This window comes from Falco peregrinus, unplaced genomic scaffold, assembly GCF_023634155.1.
Source record: "Falco peregrinus isolate bFalPer1 unplaced genomic scaffold, bFalPer1.pri scaffold_137, whole genome shotgun sequence".
NCBI lineage: Eukaryota > Metazoa > Chordata > Aves > Falconiformes > Falconidae > Falco > Falco peregrinus.
This window is the reverse complement of record NW_026599576.1, coordinates 1-24,217: the sequence shown is the minus strand read 5'-3', so window position 1 is coordinate 24,217 and position 24,217 is coordinate 1. Positions and strand designations below refer to the sequence as shown.

At 58.7% G+C, this 24,217-nt stretch overlaps 3 protein-coding genes and 1 long non-coding RNA gene across 4 annotated transcripts; 3 read left to right on the top strand and 1 right to left on the bottom strand.

Annotated features, from left to right (window-relative positions):
• The first annotated feature begins 175 nt into the window (after positions 1-175).
• On the top strand, positions 176-2,920 carry LOC114011124 (zinc finger protein 771-like). Its single transcript, XM_055793280.1, has 4 exons — positions 176-304; positions 1,026-1,108; positions 1,824-1,861; positions 2,200-2,920. The coding sequence occupies exons 1-4, from the start codon at positions 299-301 to the stop codon at positions 2,802-2,804; spliced, it is 732 nt and encodes a 243-aa protein (XP_055649255.1). The 5' UTR covers positions 176-298; the 3' UTR covers positions 2,805-2,920.
• On the top strand, positions 2,810-17,556 carry LOC101920935 (zinc finger protein 271). The gene is given in 14 exon segments (XM_055793278.1): positions 2,810-2,889; positions 2,943-3,453; positions 3,537-3,720; positions 3,723-3,820; positions 3,822-3,941; positions 3,943-4,158; positions 8,558-8,669; positions 10,284-10,352; positions 10,820-11,293; positions 11,296-11,663; positions 16,100-16,579; positions 16,581-16,757; positions 16,759-16,863; positions 16,865-17,556. Coding segments are annotated over 14 exon segments (3,162 nt in total). The 3' UTR covers positions 17,033-17,556.
• LOC129783277 (uncharacterized) lies at positions 4,182-6,176 on the bottom strand. Its single transcript, XR_008745215.1, has 6 exons — positions 6,065-6,176; positions 5,869-5,994; positions 5,496-5,620; positions 5,068-5,246; positions 4,747-4,871; positions 4,182-4,496 (listed from the first exon to the last, which is right to left on the bottom strand). It is a non-coding gene; the product is annotated as an uncharacterized LOC129783277 (long non-coding RNA).
• Positions 17,557-18,476: 920 nt separating the features above from the next.
• Positions 18,477-24,183, top strand: LOC101920764 (histone acetyltransferase KAT8; the record flags this gene model as incomplete). Its single annotated transcript, XM_055793282.1, is given in 15 exon segments — positions 18,477-18,593; positions 18,595-18,607; positions 19,461-19,483; positions 19,485-19,511; positions 19,513-19,537; positions 19,625-19,689; positions 19,691-19,801; positions 20,994-21,047; positions 22,074-22,238; positions 22,945-23,034; positions 23,111-23,143; positions 23,145-23,252; positions 23,353-23,452; positions 24,031-24,077; positions 24,080-24,183. Coding segments are annotated over 15 exon segments (1,082 nt in total), but the record flags the coding sequence as incomplete, so codon positions are not given.
• Positions 24,184-24,217: the final 34 nt, after the last annotated feature.

Sequence of the window (24,217 nt, the reverse complement as noted above, 5' to 3'; positions counted from 1 at the left end):
GGAGGAGGAAGAGGAGGGGGGAGGGGGGAGGGGGGAGGGGGGAGGGGCGTTGTGACGCCGGCGCTGACGTCACCGCGCCGGGGGAGGGGCGGGGCCCAGCTCCCAGCAGCCCCTGCGGCCCGCGCCGACGAGCTGCCCCACCCCCACCCCCGCTCCCGCGGGGCCCCCCCACCCCACCCCTACCCCCTACCCCCCCTCCCCTCCCCCACCGCACCCCCCCCACCCCCCCACCTCCCCCGGCGACCCCTGACCCCTGACCTCTGACCCCGGGCAGCGGGGGCAGCCGCGGCGCAGCACAATGGAGGTGAGCGGGGGGGCGGGGCGGGACCCCGATGGGGGCTATGGGGGACGGGACCCCCCCTGTAGGGGCTATGGGGGATGGGACCCCCCCCCCATGGGGGTTATAGGGGACGGGACCCCCCCCTATAGGGGCTTGTCGGGGCTGGGATCCCGCTATAGGGGCTGGGACCCCCACTATAGGGGGGCTGGGACCCCCCCCCAATGGGGCTATAGGGGATGGGACCCCCCCTATAGGGGCTATAGGGGGGCTGGGACCCCGCTATAGGGGGGATGGGGACCCCCCCCAATGGGGCTATAGGGGCTGGGACCCCGCTATAGGGGCTGGGGACCCCGCTATACGGGGGATGGGACCCCCCCCCAATGGGGGCTATAGGGGATGGGACCCCCCCCTATAGGGGCTATAGGGGCTGGGACCCCGCTATAGGGGGGATGGGACCCCCCCCCAATGGGGCTATAGGGGCTGGGACCCCGCTATAGGGGCTGGGACCCCGCTATAGGGGGGCTGGGACCCCCCCCCAATGGGGCTATAGGGGATGGGACCCCCCCATGGGGGCTATAGGGGATGGGGCTCCCCCATAGGGGCTGTAGCATATGGGACCCCCCCACCATGGGGGCTATAGGGGCTGAGGACCCCCGCCCAGGGGCTATAGGGACCCCCTGCCCCCCTGGGTCCCCCCAGGCCCGGGTGTGTGACCCCCCCCCCCTCCCCCCCCCCCCCCCCCCAGGCCGGGTCCTCCGCGGTCCCCGAGTTCCCAGAGGACGGTGACAGCTCCGGGCCCCCCCCGCGGGGGAGACCCCAGGCCACCAGGTGGGGGACGGGGGGGCATGGCGGGGGGAGGACATGGGGGGGGTGGGGGGATGGGGACACGGGGGGACGACGACGACGTGGGGGGGATGGGGACATTGGGGGGGGGGGATGGGGGACATGGGGACAATGGGGGATGGGGACGTAAGGACATGGGGGGGGGCAGGGACATGGGGGGGATGGGGACACGGGGGACACGGGGACATGGGGGGGATGGGAACACAGGGGGGACACCGGGGGACAGGGGGACATGGGGGGGGTGGGGACATGGGGGGACATGGGGGAGATGGGGACACGGGGGGGGATGGGGACACTGGGGGACATGGGGGGACACAGGGGGGATGGGGACATTGGGGGGGATGGGGGAAATAAGGACATGGGGGGGGATGGGCATATGGGGGGGGATGGGGACACTGGGGGGACATGGGGGAGGACATGGGGGGATGGGGGACACGGGGGGGTGGAGGGGGTTGGGGACATGGGGGGGATGGGGGACACGGAGGGGGACGAGGGGGACATGGGGGGGGGAGGGGGGGGACATGGTGCGGGGGGGAAGGTGGACACGGGGACCAGGGCCGGTGTCACCCCTCGGGGCCACCAAAGCCACAGGTACCCTCCCCTCCCCCCACCCCCCACCTCCCCCCCATGACCCCCCAGGCCACCCCCTCCTCCCCAGCCCCCGCGGTGTCACCACCCCTCCCCCACTTGTCCTCCGCAGCGCCCCTCCCCCCCCCGCCAGCGCTGTGACCCCACCAGGTGAGTCCTCGGGGGGGTGGGGGGGGGGGCATTTGGGGGGAGGGGGGGTGGGGGGTTCCTTCTGGGGGGGGGGGGGGGGAAACTGAGGCACGGGGGGGCAGGGGGTCCTTGTAGGGGGGAGGGGTGGGATACTGAGGCATGGGGGGGGCTGGGGGGTCCCTTTTGGGGGGGTGGGGGGTCATTTTGGGGGGAGGGGTGGGCAAACTGAGGCCCCGGGGGGGGCTGGGGGTCCCTTGGGGGGAGGGGGGTGGGGGGTCGTTTTTGGGGGAGGGGGAAACTGAGTGGGGAGGGGTGGGGAAACTGAGGCACGACCTTCTCCCCTCCCCCCCCCCTTGCAGCCACCTCCCCCCGCCCCTTCCCCTGCCCCTCCTGCGGCAAAACCTTCGCCCAGCGCTCCAACCTCCTCAAACACCGCCGCGTCCACACCGGCGACCGCCCCTACCGCTGCCCCGACTGCGGCCGCTGCTTCGGTTGGAGCTCTTCCCTCCTCGAACACCGCAAAGGCCACGCCGGCGCCAAACCCCACGCCTGCCCTGAGTGCGGCAAGACGTTCCGCCGCTCCTCCACGCTCCTGGAGCACCAGCGCACCCACACGGGCGAGAAACCCTTCGGTTGCCCTCAGTGCGGCGCGCGCTTCAGCCAGAACTCAACGTTGGTCCATCACCGGCGGACCCACACCGGGGAACGGCCCTACGGTTGCCCGGAATGTGGGAGAAAGTTTGGGAGAAAATCCACGTTGGCCACGCATCGCCGCGTCCATACCGGGGAACGACCCTACGGTTGCGGCGAGTGCGGGAGGAGGTTCGCCGTCAGTTCCGATTTGGCCAAGCATCGGCGCGGGGCGCACAGCGGGGGGCTGCGGCGAGGAGGGGTTGGGGGCAGGGGCGGGGGCAGGGCGGAGGAAGAGGAGCCATGGCGGGGGCGTCAACAGCGTCGACGTTGAGGGCAATGGCGGCGTTGACCGTGTTGACTGCGTTGACCATATCGACCGTGTTGCCGGCATTGATGGCGCTGGCCGCGTTGACCACGTCGACTGTGTTGACCGCGTTGACCGCATTGACCGTGGTGATGGCATTAACAGCATTGGCCATGTTGACCACATTGACCGTGTTGACCACGTTGGCCGCGTTGACGACATCGACCACATTGACCGTGTTGACCACGTTGATGGCGTTGATGGCATTGACCGTGTTGACCGTGTCGACCGCATTGACCGTGTTGACCGTGTCGACCGCATTGACTGTGTTGACCACGTTGACCGTGTTGCCCGCGTTGACTGTGTTGACGGCATTGACCGTGTTGCCCCTGTTGACCGCATCGATGGCACTGACGGCGCTGCCCCTGCTGACTCCCTTGACCGCGCTGCTGCCACCGCCGAGCGCCCGCACCGGTGTGAGGAATGCGGCCAAGCTTTCCGCCACGCCACGACCTTCTTCCTTCACCGCCAAACCCACGCCGGCTCCTTTGCTTGCCCCCTCTGCCCCGAACGCTTCGAAGGCAGCGCCCAACTGGCCCGCCACCACCGCCAACGCCACAGCCCGGTGGCCAAACCCTACCGTTGCGACGCTTGCGGCAAAGCCTACGCTCAACCCGCCGGGCTCCGGCATCACCAACCGGAGCAACCTTTGGGTTGCCCCTCACTGCGGCGCTTCTTTCCTTTGGACCTGCCGCTTAGCGCGCCACCTCCGCGCCTGCCGCCCCCCCCCTCAAACCCTACCGCTGCCCCGAGTGCGGCAAAGCTTTCGGGCAAAGCTCCAAACTCCTCCGCCACCAGGTGACCCACACGGGCGAGAAACCTTACAAATGCCCCGAGTGCGGGAAAATTTTTAGCCAAAGCTCCAACTTGACGGAACACCGGCGGAACGCACGGGGGGAGGGGAGCGCCACTTCTGCCCCCTCTGCGGCAAAGGCTTCGCGTTGGGGTCTTACTTGGCCAAACACCGGTTGACCCACACGGAGTGAGCGGCCGTACCGCTGTACGGAATGCGGCAAAGCGTTCCGCCAAAGCTCCAACTTGATCCAACACCAACGGACCCACACCGGCGAGAGGCCCTACACCTGCGGGTTGTGCGGGAAGAGTTTTTGGCCAAAATTCACACTTGGCCAAACACCGGCGGACCCACACCGGGGAACGGCCCTATCGTTGCGGCGATTGCGGGAAGAGTTTCCGGCAAAGCGCCAATCTCTTGGAACACCGGCACACCCACACGGGCGAGCGACCCTACCGTTGCGCTCAATGCGGCAAGACCTTCGGCTGGAGTTCGGCCTTCAGCAAGCACCAACGGACCCACCTGGCTTAAGAGGAGCGGGGTGGGGGAGGGGTGGCGGGGGGAGGAGGGGGTGCGAGGCCGGGGGGCGGGGGGGGGGGGTTCAGCCAGGAGGACCAAGCCAGGATCCTTCGGTTTGAGTCAGGGCCAGCATGGTGACATCTTGGAGGACCTAGCAAGAGGTTTGACTTTGACCCGGGGCCATCATGGTGCCCCCAAGGCCTTGGTGACCCCTTGGAGTACCAACCAAGACCCTTGAACTTCACCCGGGTCCATCATGATGACCCCTTGGAAGACCTACCAAGACCCTTGACCTTGACCCAGGTCCAACATGGTCACCCCTTGGAAGACCTACCAAGACCCTTGACCTTGATCCAGGGCCATCATGGTGCCCCCAAGGCTGTGGTGACCCCTTGGAGGACTAGCCAAGACCCTTGACCTTGACCCAGGTCCAACATGGTGACCCACTGGAAGACCAACCAAGACCCTTGACCTTGACCCAGGGCCATCATGGTGCCCCCAAGGCCGTGGTGACCCCCTGGAGGACCAACCAAGACCCTTGGCCTTCACCCAGGTTCATCATGGCATCATCTTGGAGGACCTACTAAGACCCTTGACCTTGACCCAGGGCCATCATGGTGACCCCTTGGAAGACCTACCTAGATCCTTGACCTTGACTAACATCCATCATGGCACACCCAAGGGCGTGTCTTCGTCTTGGAAGACCTACCAAGAGCCTTGACCTTGACCCAGGGCCATCATGGTGACACCTTGGAGGAGCCGAACAAGACCCTTGAACTTAACCCACGTCCATCATAGCACCCCAATGGCGTGGCTTCATCTTGGAGGACCTACCAAGACCCTTGACCTTGACCCAGGGCCATCATGGTGCCCCCAAGGCTGTGGTGACCCCTTGGAGGACTAGCCAAGACCCTTGACCTTGACCCAGGTCCAACATGGTGACCCACTGGAAGACCTACCAAGACCCTTGACCTTGACCCAGGGCCATCATGGTGCCCCCAAGGCCATGGTGACCCCCTGGAGGACCAACCAAGACCCTTGGCCTTCACCCAGGTTCATCATGGCATCATCTTGGAGGACCTACTAAGACCCTTGACCTTGACCCAGGGCCATCATGGTGACCCCTTGGAAGACCTACCTAGATCCTTGACCTTGACTAACATCCATCATGGCACACCCAAGGGCGTGTCTTCGTCTTGGAAGACCTACCAAGAGCCTTGACCTTGACCCAGGGCCGTCATGGTGACCCCTTGGAGGACCAAACAAGACCCTTGACCTTAACCCACGTCCATCATAGCACCCCAATGGCGTGGCTTCATCTTGGAGGACCTACCAAGACCCTTGACCTTGACCCAGGGCCATCATGGTGCCCCCAAGGCTGTGGTGACCCCTTGGAGGACTAGCCAAGACCCTTGACCTTGACCCAGGTCCAACATGGTGACCCACTGGAAGACCTACCAAGACCCTTGACCTTGACCCAGGGCCATCATGGTGACCCCTTGGAAGACCTACCTAGATCCTTGACCTTGACTAACATCCATCATGGCACACCAAGGGCGTGTCTTCGTCTTGGAAGACCTACCAAGAGCCTTGACCTTGACCCAGGGCCGTCATGGTCTCACCTTGGAGGACCAAACAAGACCCTTGAACTTATCCCACGTCCATCATGGCACCTCAAGGGCGTGGCTTCATCTTGGAGGACCTACCAAGACCCTTGACCTTGACCCAGGGCCATCATGGTGCCCCCAAGGCCGTGGTGACCCCCTGGAGGACCAACCAAGACCCTTGAGCCTTCACCCAGGTTCATCATGGCATCATCATGGAGGACCTACGAAGACCCTTGACCTTGACCCAGGGCCATCATGGTGCCCCCAAGGTCATGGTGACCCCTTGGAGGATCTACCAAACCTTTGACCTTGACCCACGCCCATCATGGTGGCCCCTTGGAAGACCCACCAAGAGCCTTGACCTTGACCCAGGGCCGTCATGGTGACACCTTGGAGGACCAAACAAGACACTTGAACTTAACCCACGTCCATCATAGCACCCCAAGGGCGTGGCTTCATCTTGGAGGACCTCCCAAAACCCTTGACCTTGACCCAGGTCCAACATGGCATCATCTTGGAGGACCTACAAAGACTCTTGACCTACCAAGACCCTTGACCTTCCCCCAGGTCCATCATGATGACCCCTTGGAAGACCTACCAAGACCCTTGACCTTGACCCAGGGCCACCGTAGTGCCCCCAAGGCCATGGTGACCCCTTGGAGGACCTCCCAAAACCCTTGACCTTGACCCACGTCCAACATGGTGACCCCTTGGAGGTCCAACCAAGACCCTTGACCTTGACCCAGGTCCATCATGATGACCCCTTGGAAGACCTACCAAGACCCTTGACCTTGACCCAGGGCCATCATGGTGACCCCTTGGAAGACCTACCTAGATCCTTGACCTTGACTAATATCCATTATGGCACCCCAAGGGCGTGGCTTCATCTTGGAGGACCTACCAAGACCCTTGACCTTGACCCAGGTCCAACATGGTGACACCTTGGAGGACCAACCAAGACCCTTGACCTTGACCCAGGGCCATCATGGTGACCCCTTGGAAGACCTACCTAGATCCTGGACCTTGACTAACATCCATCATGGCACCCCCAGGGCGTGGCTTCATCTTGGAGGACCTACCAAGACCCTTGACCTTGACCCAGGGCCACCATAGTGCCCCCAAGGCCGTGGTGACCCCTTGGAGGACCTCCCGAAACCCTTGACCTTGACCCAGGTCCAACATGGTGACCCCTTGGAGGACCAACCAAGACCCTTGACCTTGACCCAGGGCCATCATGGCATCATCTTGGAGGACCTACAAAGACTCTTGACCTACCAAGACCCTTGACCTTCCCCCAGGTCTATCATGGTGACCCCTTGGAAGACCTACCAAGACCCTTGACCTTGACCCAGGGCCATCATGGTGACCCCTTGGAAGACCTACCTAGATCCTTGACCTTGACTAACATCCATCATGGCACACCAAGGGCGTGGCTTCATTTTGGAGGACCTCCCGAAACCCTTGACCTTGACCCAGGTCCAACATGGTGACCCCTTGGAGGACCAACCAAGACCCTTGACCTTGACCCAGGGCCATCATGGCATCATCTTGGAGGACCTACAAAGACTCTTGACCTACCAAGACCCTTGACCTTGACCCAGGGCCATCATGGTGACCCCAAGGTCCACCCCACCCCACCCCCCATGACCCCCCAGAGGGGACCCCAGATGCCTGGGTGGGGGTGGGGTGTCCCCCCCTCCCCCCCCCCAGTATGTCAATACATAGTGGTGAACCCAGCTGCTGTGGTTTGTGACTGTGGGTTACTGGGAGCACTGGGGGGGAGGGGGAGGGAGCACTGGGAGCACAGGTGGGAGGGGGGAGGGGGCACTGGGAGGGATTGGAGGGGTACTGGGAGGGACAGCAGGGGTCACTGGGAGCACTGGGGAGAGAGAGGGGGGCACTGGGAGCAGTGGGAAGGGACTGGAGGGGTACTGGGAGGGACAGCAGGGGTCACTGGGAGCACTAGTGGGAGGGGGGCACTGGGAGCACTGGGAAGGCTTGGAGGGGTATTGGGAGGGATGGCAGGGGGCACTGGGAGCACTGGTGGGAGGGGGAGGGGGCACTGGGAGCACTGGGAGGGGATTGGGGGGGACACTGGTTGTACTGGGAGGACTGGGAGGGGATTTGCGGGGCACTGGTACTGGGAGGACTGGGATGGGTTGTGGGGTGGCACTGGTTGTACTGGAAGCACTGGGAGGGGATTTGTGGGGCACTGGTTGTACTGGGAGCACTGGGAAGAGATTTGGGGGGACACTGGTTGTACTGGGAGGACTGGGAGGGGATTTGGGGGGGACACTGGTTGTACTGGGAGCACTAGGAGGGAGTTTGTGGGGGCACTGGTTTTACTGGGAGCACTGGGAGGGGATTTGGGGGGGCACTGGTTGTAATGGGACCACTGGTATGGGATTTGGGAGGGGTACTCTATACTAGGAGCACTGGGAGGGGATTTGGGGGGGCACTGGTTGTAATGGGAGCACTGGGAGGGGATTTGGGGGGGCACTGGTTGTACTGGGAGCACTGGGAGGGGGTTTGGGGCGGCACTGGTTGTACTGGGAGCACTGGAATAGGATTTTGGAGGGGCACTGGTTGTACTGGGAGCACTGGGAGGGGGTTTGTGGGGGCACTGGTTTTACTGAGAGCACTGGGAGGGGATTTGGGAGGGGTACTCTTCATACTGGGAGCACTGGGAGGGGATTTGGGGGGGCACTGGTTGTACTGGGAGCCTTCCCATGTTCCCTGAGGACACGCATGACCTTGGCATGTCCTTCACATGTCCCCAGCCCCCCCCCCCATGACCGTAGTGTGGCCCCATGGCCCCGCGTGGCCCCATCAGCCCCCGCGGCAGCCGCCCCTCCCCCCCCCACCACCACCACCCCCATTGTCCGGCGCCGCCCCCAGCGCTGCCACTTTGGGGTGAAAAACGCTCGTTTTGGGTCTGGGGGGGGTCGGGGGAGCCCTGGGGGGGGCTGGGCGCGGGAAGGGGGAGGGGAGGCGCATTTTGGGGGGGGGGTGGGGTGTGTAACTGAGTGTGGGGCTGTGTTTTGGGGGGAAAAAGCAGGAAATTGGGTGAATTGGGGGGGGTTAAAATGGGTAATTTGAGGGATTGTGTTTTGGGGTGAAAAAGGGAAAAAATGGGTCGATTCCTGCTGGATGTGGGGGTGTAAAATTATGGAATTTTAAGGAATTTGTTTTGGGGGAAAAATGGGGCAAATTGGGCCGATTGCTCAGAGACGTGGGGGGTGTAAAATTAATTAATTTTAGGAATTATGTTTTGGGGTGAAAAAGGGGGAAATTGGGGCAGTTCCTCTCATATGTGGGGGTGTAAAATTAATTATTTTTAGGGATTGTGGTTTGAGGTGAAAAAAGGGGAAACTGGGGTGATTCCTGCTGGGTAAAATTAATTATTTTGGAAGTATTTTGTTTTGGGGTAACAAAGAGAGAAAATGGGTGAATTCCTTGGAGAGAGGGAGTATAAAAATTGTTTAATTTGGGGGATTGTGTTTTGGGGTGAAAAAGGGGGAAATTGGGCTAATTTGTCGGAGATGGGGGTATAAAAATATATAATTTTTAAAAATTTCTTTTACTTGCCTTTAATTTTTTTAAAATATTCTTTATTTAAGTTTTTTTAATTACATTTACTTGTCTATATTTTTTAAATAATTTAATTTTTTTCAAAATTGTAATTAAAAATATTTTTTTCCAATTTCCTTGAATGTTCTTTAATTTATTTTTAAAAACGTATTTTAAATATATTTTAAGGGTTTTTTAAAATTTACATTTAATTTACTTTATTTTCTTAAATTTCTTTCATTTTTAAAAATATTTTAGATTTCCTTTAATTTTTTTAATTTAAATTTTGTTTATTTCATGTTTTTAAGTTTTTAGTTAATTTTTTTTAATTAAATTTCCTTTATTTTTTTAAACATAACTTTTGTTTACATTTCTAATTTTGTCTTAGTTTCCCTTAATCTTATTTGATTCACTTTTTAAAAAGATTTCAAATTTCCTTTCATTTTAATTTAAATTTTGTTTATTTTCTTGATTTTTTAAAATTCCTTTTGTTTTCTTTAATTTACTGTTAAAACCAAGATATTAAATTTCCTTGACTTTTTTAATTTAAACTTTATGTTTTTAATTTTCTTTACTTTTGAAAAAGGATTATAAATTTCCTTTTATTTCCTTTAATTTAAATTTTTCCAAAAATATTTTAGATTTTTTTAATTTAAATTTCATTTAATTTTTATACTTCCTTGCAATGTCTTTGATTTTTATAAAAAAAAATAAATCTCCTTTAATATTTTAATTTTAAATTTAAATTTCCTTGACTTTTTCTAATTTATTTTAATTTTTATTTCGTTTAATCTCCTTGAAGTTAAATAAAAAAATTTTTAAAAATCCATTAATTTTTTTTAAATCCTTTTCTTCAGTTTTTAAAAATTCCCTTTTAAAATTTTAATTATTTTTTTAAATTTTAATTAATTTTTTAATTTTTATTATTTTAATGTGCTCTTTCCTCCCCCCCTGCAGCCCCCATGGAGCCCCGCCCCGCCCCGGAGCCGGCTGATGGGGGGAGGGGCCCAGCCGCCACCTGCCCAGGTGAGGGGGGGACCGGGGTGGTGGGGGGAGGGGTGGGATTTTGGGGGTCAAACAAGGAGAAAATGGGCAAAATGGGTGTTGGGAGATGGGGGGGGAGGGGGTCATGGGGGGGGTGCGGGGGGGTGGGGGGTGGGGCCACCAGGAGATGGTCCCTTATGGAGAACGTCCATCCATGGTGGCCACCAGGAGATGGTCCTCCATGGAGAACATCCATCCATGGTGGGAAAATGACCCTGGGAGGTGTTCCTCCATGGGAAACATCCATCCGTGATGGGATGGTGACCCACCAGGAGGTGTTCCTCCTTGAAGAACGTCCATCCATGGTGGGACAATGACCCTGGGAGATGTTCCTCCATGGAGAACATCCATCTGTGGTGGAACAATGACGCTGGGAGATGTTCCTCCATGGAGAACGACCATCCGTGGTGGAACAATGACCCACAGGAGATGTTCCTCCCCTCCCCCAGGTCCCCCTCCACCCCCCCGCCGCTTCGTGAACCTCATGGGCCTCCAGGAGGCATCCCCGTCCCGCAAACGCTACCATTGCACCGACTGCGGCAAGACCTATGGCCAAAGCGCCAATTTCCTGGAGCACCAGAGGACCCACACGGGCGAACGCCCCTTCACCTGCGTCCAATGCCAGAAGAGCTTCAGCCGAAGCTCCACCTTGGTGGAACATCTCCGCATCCACACCGGGGAGAAACCCTACGCGTGTCCCGTTTGCGCCCGCGCCATCAGTAGAAGCTCCACCTTGACGGAACATCGTCGGATCCATACGGGAGAAACTCCATATTCTTGTCCGGAATGTGGGAAGACCTTTGGTAGAACTTCCAGCTTGGTCAAACATCTCCGGATCCACACGGGTGAGAAACCCTACGGTTGCGTTCGTTGCGGTAAGACCTTCAGCTTGAGCTCCAATTTGGTCAAACACGAGAGGAACCACGCGGGGACAAACCGTTCTCCTGCCTTCAATGCCCCAAACGCTTTAAGAAGACGACCCACTTGACGTCCCACCAAAGGACCCACACCGGGGAACGACCTTACCGGTGCGGGGAATGCGGGAAAGCGTTTGGTCAAAGTTCAACGCTCATCGAACATCAACGCATCCACACAGGGGAACGACCCTACCGCTGCGGCGCGTGTGGCAAGAGCTTCTGCGTCAGCTCCAACCTGGTCAAGCACCAACGCATCCACACGGGCGAGAAGCCCTACGGTTGCGGGCGCTGCGGCAAGAGCTTCCGCTTCAAGTCCCAGTTCACCCGGCACCTCAAGGTCCACCCCGAGGGGGATGGGGTGGCCACCAGGAGGTCCTGAGAGGTTTGGGGAAGGAAGAGGTGAACGTCAAGGGCGCCGCGGTGTGGTCTACTATGATGGTTTCTTCATGAGAACCTAGAGAATGAACGTGGCTCGTGGTGGCCACCATGGTTGGAGATGGTTGTGGTTCCTGGTGGCATCTGCAGATGGATTGGGGACACTTTGGGGACATTTTGGGGATGTGATGTGGTGGTGGCATCTCCATGACATTGTCCATCATCATGGCTTCTTCATAAAGACCCAATAAAGGAACGTGGCTCATGGTGGCCACCATGGTTGTAGATGGTTGTGGCTCCTGTTGGTGCTTTGACGCCAACTGGGGACACTTTGAGGACACTTCGGGGTCACCATGAGGTGGTGGCATCTCCATGACATGGTCCATCATCTTGGCTTCCTCATAAAGACCTAAAGAACAAATGTGGCTCATGGTGGCCACCGTGGTTGGACCTGGTGGTGGCTCCTGGTGGCACCTGGAGATGACCTGGGGACACTCTGGGGACACCACGGGGTGGTGGCATCTCCATGATATGGTCCATCATCGTGGCTTCATTAAGACCTGAAGAATGAACGTGGCTCATGGTGGCCACCATGGTGGCCTGGGAGGGACTGGGGAGGGGACTGGGAGGCACTGGGTGGGCACTGGGGGGGCACTGGGAGCACTGGAAGGGACTGGGGGGGCACTGGGAGCACTGGGAGGGTAACTGGGAGATGCTCGGGTGCACTGGGGGGACTGGGAGGCACTGGGAGGGTAACTGGGGGGCACTGGGGGGCACTGGGAAGGTAACTGGGAGATACTGGGTGGCACTGGGAGGACTGGGAGGGGACTGGGAGGCACAGGGGGGAACTGGGAGGACTTGGAGGGGAACTGGGAGGACTTGGAGGGTAACTGGGAGATACTGGGGGGCAGTGGGATGAACTTGGAGACACTGGATGGACTGGGAGATACTGCGGGGGGCACTGGGGAGCACTGGGAGGGGATTTGGGGGGGCACTGGTTTTACTGGGAGCACTGGTAGGGGACCGGGGGGGGGGGGCACTGGGGAGGTACTTGGAGCACTGGGAGGGGATTTGGGAGGGGTACTCTTCATACTGGGAGCACTGGGAGGGGATTTGGGGGGGCACTGGTTGTACTGGGGAGCCTTCCCATGTTCCCTGAGGACACGCATGACCTTGGCATGTCCTTCATATGTCCCCAGCCCCCCCCATGACCGTAGCGTGTCCCCGTGGTCGCGCGTGGCCCCATCAGCCCCCGCGGCAGCCGCCCCTCCCCCCCCACCGGCCGCCCCTCCCCCCCCCCCATTGTCCGGCACCGGCCCCAGCGCCGCCACTTTGGGGTGAAAAACGCTCGTTTTGGGTCTGGGGGTGGTCGGGGGAGCCCGGGGGGGTGGGGCTGGGCGCAGGGTGGGGGAGGGGAGGCCCGTTTGGGGGGTGGGGGAGGGGGTGAAGGTGAATGGATGTTCAGATTCGCGTTTTGGGGGGAAAAAGGGGGGAAATGGGGGCGGGGGGGCAGGGCGGAGGGGCGGATTGGTTAATGTTTAGGGCTGGCGGCTTGGGGGAAAAACGGGGGAAATTGGGATCGTCGGGAGGAGGGGGGGGAGGGGGCTGTGGTTTGGGGGGAAAAGGGGGAAATTGGGTGAATGGGGGGGTGCAAAAATGAGTAATTTGGGGGAATTTGTTTTGGGGTGAAAAAGGGAAAAAATGGGTCGGTTCCTGCTGGGTGGGGGTGTGTGTAAAATGAATTATTTTTAAGGAGTTTGTTTTGGGGTGAAAAAGGGGGGAAATTGGGGCAGTTGCTCTCATAGGTGGGCGTGTAAAATAATTATTTTTAGGGATTGTGTTTTGGGGGGGAAAAGGGGGGAAATTGAGCTGATTCCTGCTGGGGGGGGGGTGTCAAATTGTTGAATTTTAAGGATTTTTGGGGGGGTGAAAAACAGAGAAAATGGGGTAATTCCTTGGAGGTTGTGTGTGTTGTAAAAAATGTTTAATTTGGGGGATTGTGGTTTTGGGGTGAAAAAGGGGGAAATTGGGTGAATTGCTTGGAGATGTGGGGTTGTAAAATTAATTATTTTTAAGGAGTTTGTTTTGGGGTTAAAAATGGGGGAAATTGGGCCAATTGCTCAGAGACATGGGGGTGTGAAAATGTTTAATTTTAGGGATTGTGTTTTGGGGTGAAAAAGGGAAAAATGGGTCAATTCCTGCTGGGTGGGGGTGTGTAAAATTATGGGATTATAAGGAGTTTGTTTTGGGGTGAAAAAGGGGGAAATTGGGCTGATTTGTTGGAAATGTGGGGGTGTAAAAATAATTAAATTTTAGGGATTGTAGTTTGGGGTGAAAAAGGGGGAAATTGGGGCGATTCCTGCTGGGTGTGGGGGGTAAAATTAATTATTTTGAAAGTATTTTGGGTTTGGGGTGAAGAAGAGAGAAAATGGGTGAATTCCTTGGAGAGGGGGAGTTTAAAAATTGTTTCATTTGGGGGATTGTGTTTTGAGGGGAAAAAAGGGGGAAATTGGGGCAGTTGCTCTCATATGTGGGCATGAAAATTAATTATTTTTAGGGATTGTGTTCTGGGGTGAAAAAAGGGGAAATTGGGCCAATTTGTCGGAGATACGGGGGTGTAAAATACTTTAATTTGGGGGATTGTGTTTCGGGGTGAAAAAGGGGGAAAAAATGGGCCAATTCCTGCTAGTTCGGGGGGTGTAAATTTATTGAATTTTAAGGAATTTGTTTTGGGGGAAAAATGGGGCAAATTGGGCCGATTGCTCAGAGACGTGGGGGTGTAAAATTAATTAATTTTAGGAATTACATTTTGGGGTGAAAAAGGGGGAAATTGGGGCAGATGCTCTCATATGTGGGGGTATAAAATTAATTATTTTTAGGGATTGTGTTTTGGGGTGAAAAAGGGGGGAAATTGGGCCAATTTGTCGGAGATGGGGGTATAAAAATATTTAATTTCTAAAAATCTCTTTTACTTGCTTTTAATTTTTTTATTTTTTAAATATCCTTTAATTATTTTTTTATTTTCAATTACCTTTATTTGTCTTAACTTTTTAAAATGATTTAATTTTTTTCAAAATTGTAATTTAAAAAAAATATTTTTTCCAATTTCCTTAAATGATAATTTATTTTTACAAAAATATTTTAAATATATTTTAAGGTTTTTTTGAAATCTAAATTTAATTTGCTTTATTTTCTTAAATTTCTTTCATTTTTAAAAATATTTTAGATTTCCTTTGATTTTTTTAATTTAAATTTTGTTTACTTCATGTTTTTAAATTTTTTTAGTTTAATTTTTTTTTAATTAATTTCCTTTATTTTTTAAATATAAATTTTGTTTACATTTCCAATTTATTTTTTTCTTTTAAAATCTTCCTTAATCTTAATTGCATTTAATTTTTTAAAAAGATTTAAAATTTCCTTTAATTTTAATTTAAATTTTGTTTATTTTCTTGATTTTTTAAAATTCCTTTCATTTTCTTCAATTTACTTTTAAAACCAAGATTTTAAATTTCCTTGACTCTTTAAATTTAAACTTTATGTTTTTAATTTTCTTTAATTTACTTTTGGAAAAGGTTTTTAAATTTCCTTTCATTTTCGTTAATTTAATTTTTTCCCGAAAGATTTTACATTTCTTTTTTTAATTTAAATTTCATTTAATTTTTATATTTCCTTTCAATGCCTTTGGTGTTTTTTTTTTTAAATTAAGGGTGTTTTTTTTTTTAAATTAAGTCTCCTTTAATATTTTTAATTTTAAATTTAAATTTCCTTGACTTTTTCTAATTTATTTTAATTTTTATTTCCTTTAATTCCTTTGAATTTAAAAAGAAATTTAAAAACTCTTTAATTGTTAATTTAAAAAAAAAATTCCTTTTGTTCTGTTTTTCAAAATTCCCTCTCTTTTTTAATTATTATGTCTTTTTAAAATTTTAATTACTTTTAAAATTTTAATTATTTTTCTTTTATTTTAATGTGCTCTTTCCTCCCCCCCTGCAGCCCCCATGGAGCCCCGCCCCGCCCCGGAGCCGGCTGATGGGGGGGAGGGGCCCGGCTGCCTCCTGCCCAGGGTGAGGGGGGGACCGGGGTGGTGGGGGGAGGGGGTGGGATTTTGGGGGTCAAACAAGGAGAAAATGGGCAAAATGGGGTGTTGGGAGATGGGGGGTGGGTGGGGGTCATGGGGGGTCCAGAGGGGGGGGGTGGGGCCACCAGGAGATGGTCCCCTATGGAGAACGGCCCATCCATGGTGGACAATAACCCACAGGAGATGTTCCTCCTTGGAGAATGTCCATCCGTGGTGGAACAATAACAATCAGGAAGATGTTCCTCCTTGAAGAACATCCATCTGTGGTGGAACAATGACCCTGGGAGATGTTCCTCCATGGAGAACGACCATCCGTGGTGGAACAATGACCCACAAGAGATGTTCCTCCCCTCCCCCAGGTCCCCCTCCACCCCCCCGCCGCTTTTGTCAACCTCTTGGGCCTCCTGGAAGCATCCCCGTCCCGCAAACGCTACCATTGCACCGACTGCGGCAAGACCTTCGGCCAAAGCTCCAACCTCTTGGAGCACCAGAGGACCCACACGGGCGAACGCCCCTTCACCTGCGTCCAATGCCAGAAGAGCTTCAGCCGAAGCTCCACCTTGGTGGAACATCTCCGCATCCACACCGGGGAGAAACCCTACGCGTGTCCCGTTTGCGCCCGCGCCTTCAGTAGAAGCTCCACCTTGACGGAACATCGTCGGATCCATACGGGAGAAACTCCATATTCTTGTCCGGAATGTGGGAAGACCTTTGGTAGAACTTCCAGCTTGGTCAAACATCTCCGGATCCACACGGGTGAGAAACCCTACGGTTGCGTTCGTTGCGGTAAGACCTTCAGCTTGAGCTCCAACTTGGTCAAACACGAGAGGACCCACACGGGGGGACAAACCGTTCTCCTGCCCTCAATGCCCCAAACGCTTTAAGAAGAAGACCCACTTGACGTCCCACCAAAGGACCCACACCGGGGAACGACCTTACCGGTGCGGGGAATGCGGGAAAGCGTTTGGTCAAAGTTCAACGCTCATCGAACATCAACGCATCCACACAGGGGAACGACCCCTACCGCTGCGGCGCGTGTGGCAAGAGCTTCTGCGTCAGCTCCAACCTGGTCAAGCACCAACGCATCCACACGGGCGAGAAGCCCTACGGTTGCGGGCGCTGCGGGCAAACGCTTCCGCTACAAGCCGCAGTTCACCCGGCACCTCAAGGTCCACCCCGAGGGGGAGGGCGTGGGCCACCGGGAGGTCTTGAGAGGGCTTGGAGGAGGAGGAGGTGGACATCAACGGTGCTGCGGTGTGGTCTACCATGATGGTTTCTTCATGAGAACCTAAAGAAGGAAGGTGGCTGGTGGTGGCCACCATGGTTGGAGATGGTTGTGGTTCCTGGTGGCATCTGCAGATGGATTGGGGGACACTTTGGGGACATTTTGGGGACGTGATGTGGTGGTGGCATCTCCATAACATGCTCTATCATCATGGCTTCTTCATAAAGACCTAAAGAATGGACGTGGTTCATGGTGGCCACCATGGTTGGACGTGGTTTTGGATCCTGGTGCTGCTTTGAGATCAACTGGGGACTATTTGGGTATGTGATGTGGGTGGTGGCATCTCCATGACGTGCGTCCATCATCATGGCTTCTTCATAAAGACCTGAAGAATGAACGTGGCTCATGATGGCCACCATGATTGGACATGGTTGTGGTTCCTGGTGGCATCTGCAGATGGACTGGGTTCACTTTGGGGACATTTTGGGGATGTGATGTGGTGGTGGCATCTCCATGACATTGTCCATCATCATGGCTTCTTCATAAAGACCCAATAAAGGAACGTGGCTCATGGTGGCCACCACGGTTGTAGATGGTTGTGGCTCCTGTTGGTGCTTTGACGCCAACTGGGGACACTTTGAGGACACTTCGGGGTCACCATGAGGTGGTGGCATCTCCATGACATGGTCCATCATCTTGGCTTCCTCATAAAGACCTAAAGAACAAACGTGGCTCATGGTGGCCACCATGGTTGGACCTGGTGGTGGCTCCTGGTGGCACCTGGGAGATGACCTGGGGACACTCTGGGGACACCACGGGGTGGTGGCATCTCCATGATATGGTCCATCATCGTGGCTTCATTAAGACCTGAAGAATGAACGTGGCTCATGGTGGCCACCATGGTGGCCTGGGAGGGACTGGGGAGGGGACTGGGAGGCACTGGGTGGGCATTGGGGGGCGCTGGGAGGACTGGGAGGGGACTGGGGGGCACTGGGAGCACTGGGAGGGTAACTGGGAGATGCTGGGGGGCACTGGGAGGGCACTGGGGGGCACTGAGAGGGTAACTGGGAGATACTGGGTGGCACTGGGAGGGGACTGTGGGAGCACTGGGAGGGTAACTTGGAGATACTGGGTGGCACTGGGAGGGACTTGGAGACACTGGATGGACTGGGAGATACTGGGGGGAGTACTGGGAGCACTGGGAGGGGACTGGGAGGCACTGGGAGGGGACTGGGAGGGGCGGCGCCGCAATGCACGCTGGGATACCGGCGGGCCTTCATTCCCCGGTCTCCTAGCAACGCCCGGCCCCGCCCCTCCCGCCTCGTTCCCCGTTCGGGCCGTCGCGCCTCTGACGCCACTTCCGGCGCGACGGCCGGAGCGAGCGGCCATGGCGGAGGCCGCGGCGGCGGCGGCGGCGGGAGGAGGCCCCGGGCCGGGCCTGGAGGCGTCGGCAGCGGGGGGGAGGGGGCAGCCCCGAAAGCGGGAGGCCCCGGGGGGGGGAGCTCCGATGAAGCGGTGGCCGGACGGGCCCCAACGGCGGCTCCGGGGTCCCCCCCCAGCCCCCCCCGGCCCCGCGGGAGGCGGAGGTGACGGTGGAGATTGGGGAGACTTACCTGTGCCGGCGCGCGGGACGGCACCTGGCGTGAGTGGGGGGAGGGGGCTGGGACCCGTGGGCGCCCCCGGACTGGGGGGACTGGGAGTGGGGGAGGGGAGGGGCTGGGAGCGGTGGGTGCCCCGCACCTGGGGGAACTGGGACTGGGAGAGGGGCTGGGGACCAGTGGGTGCCCCGGACTGGGACCAGTATCTGCCCTGGACTGGGCCAGGGCTGGGACCGGGGGGCGGCTCCCGTCCCGGTGGGACTGGGACAGACTGGGACCGGGGCGGCTCCCGTCCCGGTCGTGCTGGGGGTGGATCCTATCCCAGTGGGACTGGGGGGACCAGGGTAGAATCCCATCCCAGTGGGACTGGGAGCTCTGGGACCAGAGTGGATCCTGTCCCAATGGTGCTGGGGGTGGATCCTATCCCAGTGACTGGGACAAACTGGGATGGCGTGGATCCTATCCCAGTGGGACTGGGAGCACTGGGACCAGAGTGGATCCTCTCCCAGTGGTGACGGGGTGGATCCTATCCCAGTGGGGACTGGGACCAGTGTAGATCCCATCCCCCTGAGACCAGGCCAAACTGGGGACCAGGGTGGATCCTATCCCCCTGAGGACCAGGCCAAACTGGGACCAGGGTGGATCCTATCCCAGTGGGACTGGGCCAAACTGGGACCAGGGTGGATCCTATTCCAGTGGGGCTGGGGTGGATCCTATCCCAGTGGGACTGGGACAAACTGGGACCAGGGTGGATCCTATCCCCCTGAGACCGGGCCAAACTGGGGACCAGTATCAATCCCACCCCACCACGCCTGGGCAGCGAAGCCCCTGCCCCCACCCACCCCCTCCCCCTCCCAGTCCATACCGGCTGCCTAACTGGTCCCAGTTCCCCCCCAGACTCCGCCGAGGTGATCCAGTCCCCGCCTGAACGAGCAGGAAGGTCGCGAGGGAATATTACGTCCACTACGTGGGCTGTGAGTACTGGGAGCTACGGGGGAAGCTATACAGGGAGGGTGGGGGGAGGTCGTGCCCCCCTCCCCCTGAGCTCCCAGTGCTCCCAGTTAACCGGCGGCTGGACGAATGGGTGGATAAGAACCGGCTGGCGCTGACGAAGACGCTGAAGGAGGGCGGTACAGAAAAGTTCGGAGCAATTCTTGGGCGAACTGGCCGAGCAGCCCGAGCGCAAGATCACCCGCAACCAGAAACGCAAGCACGATGAGATCAACCACGTCCAGAAGGTCCTGGGGGGCACTGGGAGGGGGCTAGAGGGGGACTGGGAGGGACTGGGAGGCAGCGGGAGGGACTGGGAGGGGGTTAGAGGGGGGGACTGGGGGGCACTGGGAGGCAGCGGGAGGGACTGGGAGGGGGTTAGAGGGGCACTGGGCGGGACTGGGGGGGCACTGGGTGGCACTGGGAGGGTGTTAGAGGGGCACTGGGCGGCACTGGGAGGGTGTTAGAGGGGCACTGGGGCGGGGGCTAGAGCAGAACTGGGAAGCACTGGGGGGGACTGGGGAGGGTGTTGGAGAGGGACTGGGAAGCACTGGGGGGGACTGGGAGGGTGTTGGAGAGGGACTGGGAAGCACTGGGGGGGACTGGGAGGGTGTTGGAGAGGGACTGGGGAAGCACTGGGGGGGGACTGGGAGGGTGTTGGAGAGGGACTGGGAAGCACTGGGGGGGGACTGGGAGGGTGTTGGAGAGGGACTGGGAAGCACTGGGGGGGGACTGGGAGGGTGTTGGAGAGGGACTGGGAGGGGGTTAGAGGGGAACTGGGAAGCACTGGGGGGGACTGGGAGGGGGGTTAGAGGGGGACTGGGGGGGACTGGGAGGGGGGTTTAGAGGGGGGACTGGGAAGCACTGGGGGGGGACTGGGAGGGGGGTTAGAGGGGGACTGGGAAGCATTGGGAGGCACTGGGAGGGGGGTTAGAGGGGGTCTGGGAAGCATCGGGAGGCACTGGGAGGGTGTTACAGGGCACTGGGAGGCACAGGGAGGGGGTTAGAGGGGGACTGGGAAGCACTGGGCGGGACTGGGAGTGGGTTAGAAGGGGACTGGGGGGACTGGGAGGGGGTTAGAGGGGCACTGGGCGGCACTGGGTGGTGGGGTTAGAGGGGGACTGGGAGGGTGTTGGAGGGGTGCTGGGAGGCACTGGGAGGGGTTAGAGGGGCACTGGGAGGGGGTTAGAGGGGGACTGGTAGGGACTGGGGGGCACTGGGAGGGGGTTAGAGGGGGGACTGGTAGGGACTGGGAAGCACTGGGAGGGTGTTGGAGGGCACTGGAGGGGTGTTTGGGGTGGCTGGAGGGCACTGGGCAGGGACTGGGAGGCACTGGGTGGGACTGGGGGATTTACTAGAGCCCCTGAAGAGTTTGAGTGGGCCCTACTGTTTGTTACTGGTCCTTACTGGTCCGTACTGGGCGTGCCCCCCCCCCCCCAGACCTACGCCGAGATGGATCCCACCACCGCAGCGCTGGAGAAGGAGCACGAGGCTGTGAGTGGGGGGCGGGGCCTGAGGGGGCGGGGGGTCTGGGGTGTCTAGGGGGTCATTGAATGTTGAGGGCGGGGTCTTGGGGGGAGGCGGGGCCTGAGGGGGGCGGGGGGGTCTTGGGGGGAGGCGGGGCCTGAGGGGGGCGGGGTCTGGGGGTGTCTAGGAGGGTCTTTGTTGGGGGTGGGGTCTTGGGGGGAGAGGGCGGGGTCTGAGGGGGTGTGGGGTCTGGGGGGTGTCTATGGGGTCTTTGAATGTTGGGGGGTGGGGTCTGAGGGGGGCGGGGTCTGGGGGGCGGGGTCTGAGGGTGTCTATGGGGCCTTTGAATGTTGGGGGCGGGGTCTTGGGGGGGAGGCAGGGTCTGAGGGGGTGGGGTCTGGGCGGGGACTCTGAATGTCGGGGGGGGTGGGGGGTGGGGGGGCAGTCCCCTAAGGTCCTGGCAGGGTCAGTGAGTCAGTGAGGTCCCAGTGGGGCTCTGGGGGGTCCCAGGGGGATTGGGGGGGGGGGTCCCTGAGGTCCTGGCAGGCTCTCTAAGGTCCTGGGCAGGGTCAGTGAGCTCTGGGGGTCCCAGGGGGGGTTGGGGGGGGTCCCTAAGGTCCTGGCAGGGGGTCGGTGAGCTCTGGGGGTCCCAGGGGGGGGTTGGGGGGGGGTCCCTGAGGTCCCTGGCAGGGGTCAGTGAGGTCCTGGCAGGGTCCATGAGCTCTGGGCGTCCTGGGAGGGTGTTGAGGGGGAGGTCTGAGGGTCCTAAGGGGGTCGCGGAGGGGGGGGGGGGGGGGGGGGTCCCTAGGGTCCTGGCAGGGTCAGTGAGGTCCTGGCAGTCCCCTGAGGTCTCAGGGGGGCTCTGGGGGTCCCGTGGGGGTTGTGGATTTGGGGGGGGGGGGGGTCCGTGAGGTCCTGGCAGGGCCAGTGAGGTCCTGGCAGGGTCCGTGAGCTCTGGGCGTCCTGGGAGAGGTTGGGGGGAGGTCTGGGGGGTCCCGGGGTGACTGGGGGGGGGGGGTCCCTGACCCCTCCCCCCTCCCCCCCCCCCCCCAGATCACGAAGGTGAAGTACGTGGACAAGATCCACATCGGTCACTTCGAGATCGACGCCTGGTACTTCTCGCCCTTCCCGGAGGATTATGGGAAGCAGCCCAAGCTGTGGATCTGCGAGTACTGCCTCAAGTACATGAAGTACGAGCGCACCTACCGCCTCCACCTGGTAGGGACACGCCTGCGACACGCGTGGGACACGCGTGGGACACGGGCTGGGGGGGGGGGAGTGGACAGGGGTAGGGGGGGGAGGGGGCACTGGGAGCCCCAGGGCGGGGGGGTTTGGGCCCTGGGCTCGAGGACGTCAGGTTCAGGCGCTTCGACCTGGTAGGGGGACACGGGTGGGGGAGGGGGGGACACGGGGGGGGGGAGGGGGGACACGGGGGGGGACATGGGGGGGGGGTGTGTGACAGGGGTACGGGGGGGGGGGGGGGGGGGAGGGGCGTATGGAGCCCTGGCTGGGGGGGGATCTGGCCTGAGCCCACACGGGTGGGTCACAGGTGTCCGCCTACCAGGCCCAGGTCATGCCTGGGGACACGTATGACAAAGCATGTCACTAACATGTGAGGGCCCCCACCCCCTCCCATGAGCTCCATGAGCCCCTGGATTGGTCTGGGTGGGGGGTGGGGTGGGGCAGACACCCTCTGTGCCACACGTATGACATGCCTGGGACATGCCTAGGACACGTATGACGAAGCATGTCACTAACATGTGAGCCCTCCCCAGCCTCCCCCACCCCCACGTGGAGCTCCCTGAGTCCCCTGGATTGATCTGGGGAGGGGGATGGGGGGTGGGGGCTGGTCCCCCCCCTTCCCCCCCCCCGCTCCCCATGCCACACATGTGCCACGTGTGTGTCACGCGGTGACCTTCCCCAGGGCCAATGCCTTTGGCGTCAGCCGCCGGGTCGGGAGATTTATCGCAAGAGCAACATCTCGGTCTACGAGGTGGACGGCAAAGACCACAAGGTAGGGGGGTGGGGGGTGGGGTGGGGTTGGGCCCCACGCGTGCCGTGGCATGATGTCACATGACGGTGGCGTGTAGATCTACTGCCAGAACCTGTGCCTGCTGGCCAAGTCTTTTCCTGGACCACAAGACGCTTTATTTCGACGTGGAACCTTTCGTCTTCTACCTGCTGACGGAGGTGGATCGCCAGGGCGCCCACATCGTGGGCTACTTCTCCAAGGTGGGGGAGGGGCCCGCCAGGCGTGACGCCGCGGGCGTGACACACGTGTGACACGTATGTGAGGTCACACACACACCCCCCCGCCCTCGGATCCCCGCAGGAGAAGGAGTCGCCCGACGGGAATAACGTGGCGTGTATCCTGACCCTGCCGCCCTACCAGCGGCGCGGCTACGAGCAAGTTCCTGATCGCCCTTCAGTGAGTGGGGGAGGGGGCGGGGGGGAGGGGGAGGGGGGCGGGGGGGAGGGGGGGAGGGGGCTGGGCAAGGGGGGAAGAGGTGCTGGGGGAGGTGGGGGGGCTGGGGCTGGGGACGGGGGTGGGTGGAGAAGGGGGAGGGGCAGGGGCCGGGGGAGGGGGAGGGGCAGGGGCTGGAGGAGGGGGAGGGGGGGCTTGGGGGGAGGGGTGGGGGGAGGGGGGGGGCTGGGGGAGGGGCGGGGGGATAGGGGGAGGGGGGGATGGGGAAGGGGAGGGGTGTGGTGGAGAGGGGGAGGGGGGGGAGGGGCTGGGGGGGGTGGGGAGGGAGTGAGGGGGTGGGGGAGGGGCTGGACAAGGTGCCCCTCCTTCCCCTCCCCCCACACGGTGCCCTCCTGCCCCCCCCTGCCCCCGCCCTCCCCCCCCCCCCCCATGGGTGCCCCTCCCCCCCCCCCCCATGGGTGCCCCTCCCCCCCCATGGGTGCCCCCCTTCCCCTCCCCCCACGGCGCCCCCTCCCCCCCTTGGCCCCTCCTTTCTCCCCCTCCCCCCACGGCGCCCCCTCCCCCCCGCGGCGCCCCTCCCCCCAGGCTACGAGCTGTCCCAAGCTGGAGAGCACGTGGGCTCCCCCCGAGAAGCCCGCTGTCGGACCTGGGCAAGCTGAGCTACCGCAGCTACTGGTCCTGGGTGCTGCTGGAGATCCTGCGCGACTTCCGCGGCACCCTCTCCATCAAGGACCTCAGGTGCCACCAGTCACACCAGTAACCCCGCCCAGTA

Coding starts and splice junctions, on each gene's coding strand:
- LOC114011124 (XM_055793280.1), top strand. Junction 1,109..1,823: donor GGGAGACCCCAGGCCACCAG/GTGGGGGACGGG, acceptor TGTCCTCCGCAG/CGCCCCTCCCCCCCCCGCCA. Junction 1,862..2,199: donor CAGCGCTGTGACCCCACCAG/GTGAGTCCTCGG, acceptor CCCCCCTTGCAG/CCACCTCCCCCCGCCCCTTC.